This window comes from Exophiala spinifera, assembly GCF_000836115.1.
Source record: "Exophiala spinifera strain CBS 89968 unplaced genomic scaffold supercont1.8, whole genome shotgun sequence".
Taxonomy (NCBI): domain Eukaryota; kingdom Fungi; phylum Ascomycota; class Eurotiomycetes; order Chaetothyriales; family Herpotrichiellaceae; genus Exophiala; species Exophiala spinifera.
In genome coordinates, this window is record NW_015622520.1 from 1,287,448 (window position 1) to 1,299,484 (window position 12,037).

At 51.9% G+C, this 12,037-nt stretch overlaps 5 protein-coding genes across 5 annotated transcripts; 1 reads left to right on the top strand and 4 right to left on the bottom strand.

The window, feature by feature from the left end:
* Window positions 1-262: 262 nt before the first annotated feature.
* PV08_10491 (uncharacterized protein) lies at window positions 263-2,339 on the top strand (the record flags this gene model as incomplete). Its single annotated transcript, XM_016384805.1, has 5 exons — window positions 263-509; window positions 572-1,024; window positions 1,074-1,360; window positions 1,425-1,555; window positions 1,610-2,339. 5 exons carry the CDS (start codon window positions 263-265, stop codon window positions 2,337-2,339), a joined length of 1,848 nt encoding a protein of 615 aa, XP_016231407.1.
* Window positions 2,340-2,493: 154 nt separating this feature from the next.
* On the bottom strand, window positions 2,494-3,686 carry PV08_10492 (uncharacterized protein; the record flags this gene model as incomplete). Its single annotated transcript, XM_016384806.1, has 4 exons — window positions 2,494-2,879; window positions 2,935-3,142; window positions 3,213-3,352; window positions 3,416-3,686. The coding sequence occupies 4 exons, from the start codon at window positions 3,684-3,686 to the stop codon at window positions 2,494-2,496; spliced, it is 1,005 nt and encodes a 334-aa protein (XP_016231408.1).
* Window positions 3,687-4,829: 1,143 nt separating this feature from the next.
* Window positions 4,830-6,899, bottom strand: PV08_10493 (uncharacterized protein; the record flags this gene model as incomplete). The annotated part of the gene is made up of 8 exons (XM_016384807.1): window positions 4,830-5,046; window positions 5,120-5,388; window positions 5,457-5,767; window positions 5,821-5,851; window positions 5,908-6,149; window positions 6,214-6,428; window positions 6,499-6,690; window positions 6,757-6,899. The coding sequence occupies 8 exons, from the start codon at window positions 6,897-6,899 to the stop codon at window positions 4,830-4,832; spliced, it is 1,620 nt and encodes a 539-aa protein (XP_016231409.1).
* Window positions 6,900-7,333: 434 nt separating this feature from the next.
* Window positions 7,334-8,365, bottom strand: PV08_10494 (uncharacterized protein; the record flags this gene model as incomplete). The annotated part of the gene is made up of 1 exon (XM_016384808.1): window positions 7,334-8,365. The coding sequence occupies one exon, from the start codon at window positions 8,363-8,365 to the stop codon at window positions 7,334-7,336; it is 1,032 nt and encodes a 343-aa protein (XP_016231410.1).
* A 1,431-nt stretch (window positions 8,366-9,796) lies between these two features.
* On the bottom strand, window positions 9,797-11,722 carry PV08_10495 (uncharacterized protein; the record flags this gene model as incomplete). The annotated part of the gene is made up of 8 exons (XM_016384809.1): window positions 9,797-10,006; window positions 10,077-10,311; window positions 10,366-10,532; window positions 10,599-10,862; window positions 10,918-11,176; window positions 11,240-11,364; window positions 11,423-11,516; window positions 11,601-11,722. The coding sequence occupies 8 exons, from the start codon at window positions 11,720-11,722 to the stop codon at window positions 9,797-9,799; spliced, it is 1,476 nt and encodes a 491-aa protein (XP_016231411.1).
* Between the last annotated feature and the right edge of the window lie 315 nt (window positions 11,723-12,037).

A 12,037-nucleotide genomic window follows, 5' to 3' on the forward strand; every position in this document is an offset into this window, starting at 1 on the left:
GCTGTGAATGGCTCCCGCGACTTCTCAAGCCCGCACCAACTCGCTGGCTTTTGCCAAAACAGATTGCCATACGTGCGCTGCCCAACATCGCACTTGCGACAGGAGGAGGCCACAATGTTCACCATGCCTGGCTATTGGCATCAAATGCGGTGGATTCCCTATGCAACTGTCATGGACCCCCAAGAATACCGCAGTCCGAAAAGAAACACGGATACTGGATCAAGCAGAGGATCGTTTCTATCTCGAACCACTGTCGCTCAAAATGGCCGGACAACCAAAGCTCGGGGGAAAACGACATTGTTCTAAAGCACCTCAGCAGTTCAAATTCGTGGCCAACGAATCTCTAAATCGGAAACGCCCAAATCGGCATTCGTCTAGACTATCCAGCCCTCCACAATGCTCTCAAGGAAATGAAATCCCAGCCCAGGCATCTTTCGAGCGAACCAAATCACCGGAAGTTGGACTTGCTGATAATCACATCCATCAAAATGAGACTTCTGCTAGCCCAGGTAAGACCGATGCCCCGAAAATTCGTGATACTCGCTGCTGAACACTTTGGTGAATCCTGTAGCCGCTGTCAGTGTGACCAATATTGGCATCGAACCTCGTTGCACGGCCGATCCCTCCGACATGGACTGCCCGCCTGACCTTGGACTCGACAGCCTTGGCCCATGGAGGTGGTACCCTACCCCCAGTCAATGCCCTACGCCTGATTATTCTAAAACTGTCCATATGAGCGACCATTTGGACATGACACTCACAAGCTACGAAGATCCGTCGATGGCTGCGCAGCCCGGATCTGTCCTGTCTGATTCTTACGTTCTGGGACCTCAAGACGCTACAGGATCGTCCTCAGGCACCAATATGAACAGTATCTTGGATCTCACCTGGCTGAACGATCCGGCTGAAACACAATGTCTCCCTTTTCCCTCTCCGACGAATTCAACGTCAATTTTCCCACCGCTCAATGGAATGATTCTCTATGAAGGCTTGTTTGAGAAGTTCGGAACACTTCTTGATAAGTGTGAGTCCTTTCACGCATGTGCAGTCCCCACAGGAGCTGATATAACCAGATGATCAAGAGTATTGCGTGATGCCTCTGAGCGGAGACATTCCAAGCAATCCGTTCAGATGCCGCTCGCACACTTCTCAAGGGTCTCGCTTTCTACTGCACGCCATCTTGGCAGTTTCTTGTTACCATACAAGCCGACAATCGACCGCTGAAGGATCACCACCGTCTCCAGACGTTGTCAATCACCAAAACACCGCCACACAGCTGTATCGCCACGAGCTTGATGTTTATCACGGATCTCAAGGAGTGCGGCTCCTGGACACAACGCTGGTTCTGTTCACTCTGAATGTATGTCTTCTTCAAGTTGCCATGTAGTTTAGTACCACGGCAGGCCTCTAACCGTCAGGAATAGGCTTCACAGTCGGGTCTGGGAGACTGGCTCTCATACATCTCTGATGCTCAGAAGCTGCTTAGCATATCAGGTGGACATCAGATGTGGGAAAAGGATCCAAGGGCCCAAGCCCAAGTCGTAATGCTTCTGTGGTAAGTATCCAACACATCTGGTTAAAGTTGAAGCTGAACTTCTTTGACCCACAGGTGGGATGCAACTATCGGTCTCCTTTCGCGAGAAGGCTGCATGCTCCCGTACTCATACCTCGAGTCACTTTTAGCTTTAGAACTCAAAACTTCCTGGAGCTTCTTCGATGTCACCGGCTGTCCGAGGGAGCTTGTAGTTCCTCTGGTACAGCTAGCAGCCCTGGCAGAGGAGAATGAAAAGGCATTGTCAATGCGGTGGACCAGGTTTGATATGTCAGTGGTGGACGAGATCCGGCAGTCCATAGTCAACTGGAAGAATGTCGTCCTCGAATATGACGACAGCATGTCCGAGGAGCAGATGCACCGCCAACAGGATGTGTACCACTGTTCTGAGGTATGGCGGTATGGTCTTTTGATTTATATCACCCGAGTCTTCTATTGGAAACGGCACGAACCGCCACCTCGGAAACTCGCTTACCATGCGAGACTCGCCATTGAACATGTGAACGCGTGCCGCCACACGGCACCCGTGCAGAGACAAGTGCTACTTGCGCTATTCTGGGCTGGTTCCGAGACCACGGATCAGTTCCTGCGGCAGAGCATCAGGGACTACTGCGGTTATTGGAGTAGGCATTCTGGCTACCAGTTGTTTACCACTGCGGCTTCTCTGCTTGAAGAGGTATGGGCCGAAGCGGCCGGCTCTGCTGATAATGCTGGGGTCTGGTGGGGTTCTGTCATCGACTCTAAGCAAAAGTCACAAAATCCCAAAACACGGTTCTGCTTTGGATGACCAACAAACTACAGTTGATGGAGCGCTGACCTGGCAATGACATGATGAAGAACACTACCGACGGTCATAGAGACTCTAGGAAAGCAGCCAATGTTCGAGGCCCTGTTCTGCAATGACTCCAATGGACACGCCCTATACGATGGGATCTACCCCGCTACGATCCCCAGAGATCCTTCTGATGTTTTGAAGACTCTGGATGGAGCAACAACATGGGGCTTTTGAGTTCTACCCATCCCAGAAATGGTCGACTCAAACCATACCCCATGCGCTCTTGAAGGGCTGGAGGGAGGTCCTTGATCGACTCAATGCTGTTCGACAGATATTGATTCTCTTCTTGCCGCAGCCAACCCCTGGTACTGAATGTCGAGAGAAGAATGCGATATTCGTCCTCTGTCGTGTTGGCCGACCCTCCGTGGAAGCACCCCGACAGCATCATGAAAGCGTCGCCTGGATTGAGTTCCGGTTGGACGATCTGGTCTTCCCTCGGCGGACCTTCTCGGTAATCCCACAGATGCGACCCGGGAATAAAACGAGTGGCACCTTCAAAGCAATGCGTTTCAGCAGCGAACCCGGCTCGACACATTGATTGACTCACCGTTGGCTTTGGTGGCCTTGGTACCTGCCACGAACAGCCCAATGCCACTGTCTCTTCCGAGAACGTGTTCGGGGACAGCACGATGGTCTGGGTAATGAGGGCCGTCGTCGCGATGGAGGGCTTGAGCTCTTGCACCAGGTCCGATACGGAAGACGATGGTGTTGTGGACTTGGGGGGCACTGATGCTCTCTTCGTTGTTGTCGCCGACCTGTACGAGTGACCCCAGTCAGCTTGTATGTTCTTCGCGTCGTCGTCGCGTGTTTGCCAGCGTCACCAACCCAGTTGTATTTGCTGTGGCTCGTGAGCAGCGCATCGGTGACGCCCAGCCAAAGGGGACTTCCGACGATCGACGTGGCAAACGTGCGGGACTTGCCCATCATGCCAAAAGCTCGGCGAGTTTCCGGTGGGAAGAAGTCTCCTGTACAGTAGAAAGTCAGACGGTATAATCGGACTGGTGTAGCTGACTTGAGAACCCCCCTACCATCCCAAGGCTTGTCCGCTTCCAGGTATGGATTGACGTCTTCCAGTATGCGGTTTACCTCCTCTGAACGTAGAAAGTTGCGCACGATGACTCCACCGGCGACTTTGAGTGCGGCGACAACATCCTCAACCGTCGCCGAGGCACTGTCCAGCTCCATCACCTCCGGCAGCGGTGACTTTGAAGACTTGAGTGGTTTGGATGTAGTGTCGGCCTTGGAGAATCCATCGGCGGCGGTGTCGCTCAACTCACCGATCAGTACTGCAGGCGCCATGACGCCGAGAGGGGAGCGATGTTTTTTGAAGAAGAAGAAGATGATGATGATGACGGTTTGAGGAGAGACTCGGGATGTTGTCGTATAGATCGAGAACAGGCAGAGGAATTGGAACTATAATAGTATAGAAAAGCCAGGCAGCTAAGAACTCGGTCGGTCCATGGTGTTGGCGTTTTATCCTGCACTGCTGTTCCTGATTCTCTGTTTCTTTTTCTGGAAAATCGAGTCCATCGAGCGTGTTGTTAACAGATCAGCTATCAGTGCTTGCCTCGAGGGACAGGACCGGTTCCGGTCTCGCTGATCACAAAAGTCTAAGTCTGAGAGCGTAGTCCACCTCCTCTTCCTCTGAGCTAGAAGCATTTCCCTTTTCAGCTCGCCTTCCCCTTTCGGAGTGGGGAATTGTCCAATCACAACTTAGTCACTGAGGATTCGATACCAGCATTCGCCTGAACGTCAGTCATTGACACCTGGTAAATCGCGCCCGTGGCACCGGTTGAACTCGGTCTGTCAACACCACCACTGTTGATTTTCCTTCCAGGGATATCAATGCATCAGGGGTGGCCGATCGTTCGTAGGCTTGTTTGCCCTGGACGTGCGACTTGGGGTAACAAAGAGGCAGGGTCTACATGACCAAGACCATCCCTCTTTTTGACAGAGAGTAAAAGAGACATACGTGCTTTCTCCTTCTCTATCGAGGTATGGCATGCCCTAAGTCTACTTTGCTGAGACTCCAGGAGGCGAGACATGGAGAACATTAATTTCCTACGTTGTCCCAGTGTTAGTAGTGTATAGATAGACCGCTAGCTCTGATTAGAATGCCCGCAGCTCTCAGTTTGTTTTTTGTAAACTCGACATCAGCAGCAAATTTCATATCAGCTTCTCCTTCGCTCCCACGAGACAAATAGACTCCGCTCATTCCTCGAGGACAGTGCAGACAATATGTTCTAGTATTCGAACGGCCTCTCCAAAAAGACGCTTTGTTTCCTTCTACCGAAGACATGCTACAATCGGATCTGCCCGGTGCCATTAACCTTCTAGAAGCTCATTGAAAAGATCGGATGCAACAGAAGCTCGAACCTCAGTCTCCCCCATTTCGATACGGACACAAAGTCAGAGAGTACAACTGCATCTACACGGCGCTCGTCATGCCTCTTTCGTACCTGACACCTTGCCGGGCGATCGTTCAACTGGCACCTCGTCAATTGAAGCACCTTCGATTGACACGACCGTCTTATGGCGGCGGGTCTCTTCGCGGAGTCTTCGCAATCGCGGGAGATCAACTCTAGGACCCTTGAAGACCTTCTTTTGGGAAACATGCCAGGCTATGAAGATATACGAGCAGAGCCCGACGGTGACGACACTGGGATGTATCCATGTTAGTGAGTCCAGATGGATGATACGCTGCGCTATACTGAAGTCCACACAAGACTTACCTGATCCAATTCATGTTGTTCTTCGTCACCGGCATCACGGGAGGGAAGCAGAAGAGAACGTCGATGCCAACGACCCACGCACAAGCAAGCACATTCACAGGCAGACCCCATCCTCCCAGATTTAACGGTCTCTCCGGCAGTATCTTTTTTCTCCCTCTCCATGCCAGTATGCCTTGTGGTATGACGTATGACGTGGTCATGAAGACGATGCACGCGCCTACCATTGAGGAGAACACGGTGGACGAGCCCAGAAATATCAGGCCGTACAGCTGGGCGCAGGCCGTGTGTCAGCCCGACCAATATCGCCTGCGCGAGAGAAGGGTGTGCACGATCTTACCGACACCAATGTACCTGTCAAGCACACCACGTTTCGAGGCATGTGCCACTTGGGATGGATCTGCTTCCAGTATTTGGAAAAGGGATAGCAGTTGTCCCTTGACGCGGCCCACATCTGCCTGCTGGAACTTGTGATGTTGGCACACGCAGCTCCGAACATGCACACTGCAAATGCACTCATCAGGACAACCGTTGCCGCCTTACTTCCCGTCGCCTGGTAGTAGAGCTCCATCAACGGAAGTCCAGTGTCGGTGTTCAATACTGCGTCTAGGTCCGTAATCACATACATGCACCCAATCGAGAAAGGCAACGCTGTACCATGGAATTAGTATGCAGTAGAGAATGGGAGGTAAGAGGTTCCCTACTGGAAACAAAGCCAATGATGACTGGATAGACCTGTTGAAAGTCAGTGAAAGGTGGGAACAGAGCCCGATATAATGACTATTACGCACAATGACCTTGGGCACATTGACGGTGGGATTTGGGATCTCCTCACACATGTGGGCACCTGAATCCACGCCCAAGAACCCATAGAGGGCATTTAGAATGGCGAGGACGAACGCGAACCCGTCGCTCTTCCAGCCCGTGGCATTTGTGGTCGTTGAGAAGACCCAGGCTCCCGACTGATAGTTTGGAGCAGCACATGCGAGGATGGTGACGAACGTGGCGATCAGCGCAACAAAAGAAAAGTACACTTGGGTATTTCATCAGCACCAACATAACCAATAATGGAGGTAACATGGGAGGGTTTCGCTCACTCATAAAGCTGTTGAAAGCAGGCAGGATGCGAGATCCGACAATGACCAAAGTGCACGCAGTCCAGATGACGCCGACATAACACAGCCATGTGTGCCAGTCCTCGACGACGTAGTCATCGTGGCAAAGCTTGACCATACCGAGGATCATGGCGGCAATGAATTGACAAACGCTCCCCAGACCGAGCCACCAGCCCAGTGTGCTCACGGACGCGGACCTAGCGCGGCAGCAATGTATGAGCAGACTTCTGGTGAGGCAAGAGACATGACTGAAAACACGCAACTTACAGGTACGATGCGAACGGTGCCCACTCAGGAGAGGACACCATGAAAGACCAGTAATACTGCGCGCCAGCAGTAGGGTAGGCCGACGCAAGTTCTGCCATGCCTACTGCAATGGTCCCCGTCAAAACCGCTGCGATGATGAGCGAGTAGATGGTCCCTGCAGCGCCGGCTTCGTTCAGCCCTATTCCCATGGCGCTTTATGCCCTTGCGTCAGCGTCTCTCCCAAATACCTTCTCATGTACAATGTCGCCATCGACGCACCTCCCAAACCCGTTCCAGGTAGCTAGAAGTGCATACGACAAGGCCATGAGCGAGAACAAAGAGAACTGCCTGGGCATCTCGCGCTCGTAGCCTTGAGCTTCAAGTTCGACATCATCGATAGTGACTTCTTGGGCGTCGGACATGTCGTTCCGTGGGTTAATGAGTGGATGTTAATGTTGGAAGTGGGATCAGAACACAGGCTCAATTAGTTAGTACAACTACTGTCAGAAAGCACGGGGCGAACTGATGATAGTGTTGGCGAGCGGCCATTGGTATATCTATTACTATTAGTATTTTCTGTCTTCTCGATAGAATTGTCGACCGAATTGACTTCTTGAGAGCTGGCCAGGGTGGGAAAGGAAACAGAAAACAGAGGAGATTGGAAAAGGAAACTGAGTTCCACATCGGGAAATGCACCGACATCGTCGACCCCCGTCAATTCACTGATAAGCCACCACCATCTTCACGATCTTGCAGACAGCAGTGATAACCTGACTGCCTCACGCACCGCTCAAGCTCTCGTCTCAAACGTTAGCGACCAGGGTCATCCTGTGAATGGATAAACTCTATCAGCACATTATTTCCCCTCCACCGTCTTCAAAGCACGCTTTCCTTGATCCAGAATCTCCTTCCAGTCTCGACTCTTCACCCAATCCTCAAACGATTTGGTCTTGACCTTGGCCTTAAGGTGAGGTGGTTCAATGATATCACCTTCGACACCGCTCATGTAGCCAAATTCGGATATGAATGCAGGGCCGTCCAGAACTTCAAGCGGAATACCGGATTGCTGGTTCATGGTCTCGACGGTGACGGACGTAAAGCTGACGGGCTGTCCGATGATCCTGGTCCATAAGTCCACCAACTCGTGGAGATGGAGATAGCTGTCCGTATCGTACGCCAACAATCTCTTCCCAGCGTCCTCGGTCTCCACCAGCGCCATCACAAATGGTCCCGTAGACTCTGCTGCGTCAATGATTGGCATCTTCGCATCCAGTGACATGGGCAAAGTGAAGCCGTATTTCCGCGAGTCCTCATCCCAACGTGGGTAAAGCAACGGGTTGTTCGCGTAGGCACCCAGGTAGATGACGGACATTTTCGCGGCGAGAAGCGGGTGCCGGGTCTCAACGTACTCGACGATGGCCGCCTTGGAGTCCCAGTGGTAGGAATGAAGATATTTCCCGTTGGACGCCTTCTTTACCGGCGCCAATGCCGAGTAGATGAAGCGCTCCAGGGTGTCGATACTCGCGGCGGCTTCGGCGACGTTGGTGCCGTGCGAGACTTCAGAATCGAATGCGAACTGACTGCTCGTTTTCCCCGCAGCCGCGCTCCGGCCTGCCGTGTCAGGATTGGTGTATATGGCCCAGAAATCGGTGTTCGCGTAGATAGCGTTGGCCCCTTCGAAAGCGCGACGCAACGAGTCCCGGCTGGAGAGATCTCCCTGTACCACCTCAGCCCCGAGACTGCGAAGAGTCTGGGATGCTTTGGAGGAAGGGTTTCGGGTGAGGCATCGAACATGCCATTGAGGCTGGGCGAGGAACGTGCGTGCCACCGAACCTCCCTGGTTGCCCGTCGCGCCGACAACGACAATGGTCTTTTTGATAGATGACATTATGGTGCTGTTGATCACACAGAGTGTCGTGGTGGTTGGAGACAGGTGCGAGTCATTCCTTTGTACTTGGTCAAAGATATAGGCTGCAAAATGCCTCAAATGTCCTTCAAGATGTAGGTATGCATTTTGTGGCTGAGGCGAAGAACACCAACTCAACTCACATTGCGCCTGAAGTGGACCTCGAACGAATGAAGAGAGAACAATAGAAGTTTCTGGCTGTCAAAGGCGGATCCCGGCCAAGACATTGAAGATCAGCTTACCCTCTTCGGGTTCTGAACTTCCTTTTTGGGATGCACGTTACTTCGTGGACAGACTGTACGACTTTGAAAGCCTGATCGCGAATGGGCATGACGCAGGGTATGGTTGCAACCGGTTGAGACATCGACCGCCTCGCCACCGCCATGATAACATGTGAGAAGGTCTAGTTTGGGCGGGTGTAATTGCGGTCTGAAAGTTTAACAGATGCTCCGAGTCGACCTGGTCGGCAGGCTGACCATCGACCAAGGAAGATGGCAGGCCAACCAAAGACAGGGCTGCAGAACGTCAGGGCGACAATACTGAAGGCCAGGATTAGTAACCGGTGCGCTCCGGCTTTAATCAGGGGAATCAGCGTGGTCGGCGTTGATTATCGGGTTAGTGGGAGCAAGACCAAGGGTGAAAGAACCTCTGTTGGATCTGACTGGGTCCCAGGGGATATGATCACTATATAGTACTATGATACATAGAGTAGGTGATATGTCCAAGGTGGTTGGGATGTAACTAGTCTGACATTGATCAGATTGAGCCCTGCTGAGCACCACTGACCAACACTGATCTTGACGATAAACCTGGAAACTATACTTACCCGATCATTTCATAGGTTTACTACATAGCCAACTTCGTTCAAAATCATACCCATAGGTTTCGGTTGTGATCACTTAGCTCTGGTACTCGCTCAACTACTACGCTCTCAGTGACATCGCCTCCTCTACTTCCCACCGTTCAAGAAACCGTACGTGTTGTGGCACCCTCGGTGGAGCGTAACATAACAAAAGGACAGGAATTTCCGCTATTATGCAACAGGAATACTAGGCATATAGCATGATTTTCCACACCCCTCCGCGACCGTATCCTGTACTTGTGACACCGTGTTAACTCGACACTAAACCAGCTGAAAATTAGCGGACTGGAACGTGATGCTCATGTAGCGAGTGCGACTAAGACAGCACTGAGTCAAGCACCTATGTACCGGTCCCTGCATCTTAAACCCTCTAAGACTCTCAAGCACGCCCGGCGCCCATTCTGTCCTTACCCCAGCCGTATCCTCTTTATAGGACTCCGTATGCCCCAACCACACAATATACTATACCTATAACTTCCCATCGGCTGCACATACTGTTCATGTCATGGCCTGAAGAATTCCCGTCCCTGTAGCTCTTCCGAGGTGATGCTCTAATAGACATAACGAAAATCGAGATTCTCCCCGTCAGTCTTATCATTCAGTTCAGGAAGCGGCTGATCACCCTCATGGCTCGCAGGAGCGTTTGCGGGACGACCCTGCACTTGATCGCGGCGACGGTTCCTGCGGATGACGATGACCGGAATCATGACGATGAAGACGAGAGTAGCAACGAAGCATCCTATGATACCATTGTACCCGCCCTGTAATTGCTCGGTCAGCTATCTCAACGAGACGGCCGTGAATAAACTTGGAGGTTGGCTTGATGCTTACCAGATACTCCGGGGCATCTTTAGCCTGAAAGAGAAAGGGACCAGCGATATTCCCAGCGCAGTACATTATCGTATAGAGTGAAGTGCCGACGCTCCTTTTGGTGAACCCGGCTGTGTTCGAAGCAATGAGCGACAGGGAGATGGAGAGGCCAGGGACGTAGGCAAAGTAACAAAAGAATCCAAATAGTCGAACTCCTGTCGTAGAGCACAATCGCACGATAAGGCTACCCATCAGACTGGCAGACTCAGTTAGTTGCATCGGCACTGGGGGCCACCGAGGGAGACGCTACCTGACGGAAGTGACGGCGAACAGCACGTAGCAACGTGTGTTGGCCCAGCGGGTGCAGGTATACGAGGCAACCAAGATGAAGAGACCGTGGATGCCTCCAATGGCAATGTTGAAAAGGTATGCCTGCAGCCGATCAAAGCCAAAGCTGACCAAGATGGTTGGGACGAACTGTAGAGGTAGGTAGATGTTAGCCCTCGGCCTTTGCGAAACTGTACTCGAGAATGGGGGACCCACAGCATTCAATGCACCGTTTGTTATACTCAAGGTGCAGCTGATCAGAGCCGGCAGCCAGACGTTGAGATCCAAGAGGCATTCCCGGACTTGGTACCACTTGAATTGGTTATTCTTCAAACCTTGTCGATTTTCTCGGACTCGACTTATGGCTTGCACTCGCTGTTCTGGCGATAGGAACCGGGCGTTCTTCGGGGTGTCAGGAAGCGCCCACAACAGGAAGATCGCCCAGACCAAGGTTGCGAGGCCAAAGATGATGAACAGCCACTGGAAGGCAGGTCAGGTTCAGATCTCCAATCGGGCACAAGGCGGGTTGACAAACCTTCCAGGGGCCAATGCCCCCCGAAATGTGAGCAATGGCGTAGGCAAGTAGACCGCCGCACATGACACCTAGCGATGTGCCAAAGAACCAGGCCCCGTGACGGAGAGGGTGCTCTTCTCTCTTGTACCACATGCCCGTCAGTAAACTGCATCCTGGAATAATCGATGCTTCTGCGGCTCCGAGGAAGAAGCGGACGATCATCAAGCCGGTAAAGTTCGAACAGGCAGCTATCAACGAGAGGAGAACAGCCCAGGCGATTCTGGAGAGCTATTGTCAGTCGCTCGCCCAGACAGTAAAATCTTTCTCTTCGGGCCTTGCTCACAGAGTTGACGCAACGTATTTACCGATCGGCAGTCGAACGAAAAGCCAAGAGGCAACCCATGTAAAGGCCAAATACCCAAAGTAGAATATGCTATTGGCCCAGGAGTACTGGTTTGTCGTCAAGGACTAGACGATACCGTCGTTAGTGTCGGCATGAAACGACCTGTGGTTCAGAGCATCGTACCAGATCTTGGATGATTCCCATGATGGACGCAAAGCTGAGGGACGACTTGTCCAAGTAATTGAAAAAGGGGAGGCTGGCTAAGAGTGGCAGCATGCTACGAGACAATTCATTAGCCATCCACCACCCTCATGTCGTATTGTCCTGGAGGTGCGCGCATTGAGGAGGATAGGAGTCCTACAAAAGATCAATCCGTCGTACGAGCTTCTTTTCGTCGTATGGAGCAATGTCCTCGAGCACCTCGCCATTGTAGGATTGAGTCGCAACAATCTGTTCGTTGCTTTCAAGCTTTTTCTCCGCCATGGTAGCGATGAGTTGTTGATGGCTGTCCGAGTATATGATTCGAATAGACCTCTGCCGAACTCTGCTTAAGAGAAACACACACAAGTGAAGCTGTGTTCCCTTTCAATGAACGAGCATCGGGGGGATGTTGTCTTGTTAAATGTTCTCTCTATAATTGTTTGACGTCCGTTTTTCAGACCACACTTGGCGCATCGTCTCTGTTTCCTCAGATAAGGGCGGAATAGTACCGTCCCAAACAAGGGATGATAACGACCGTATCCATTCAATAACTTCTCGGGTATTGATTCTTCACGATATCTCGACAGCTTGGTAGAA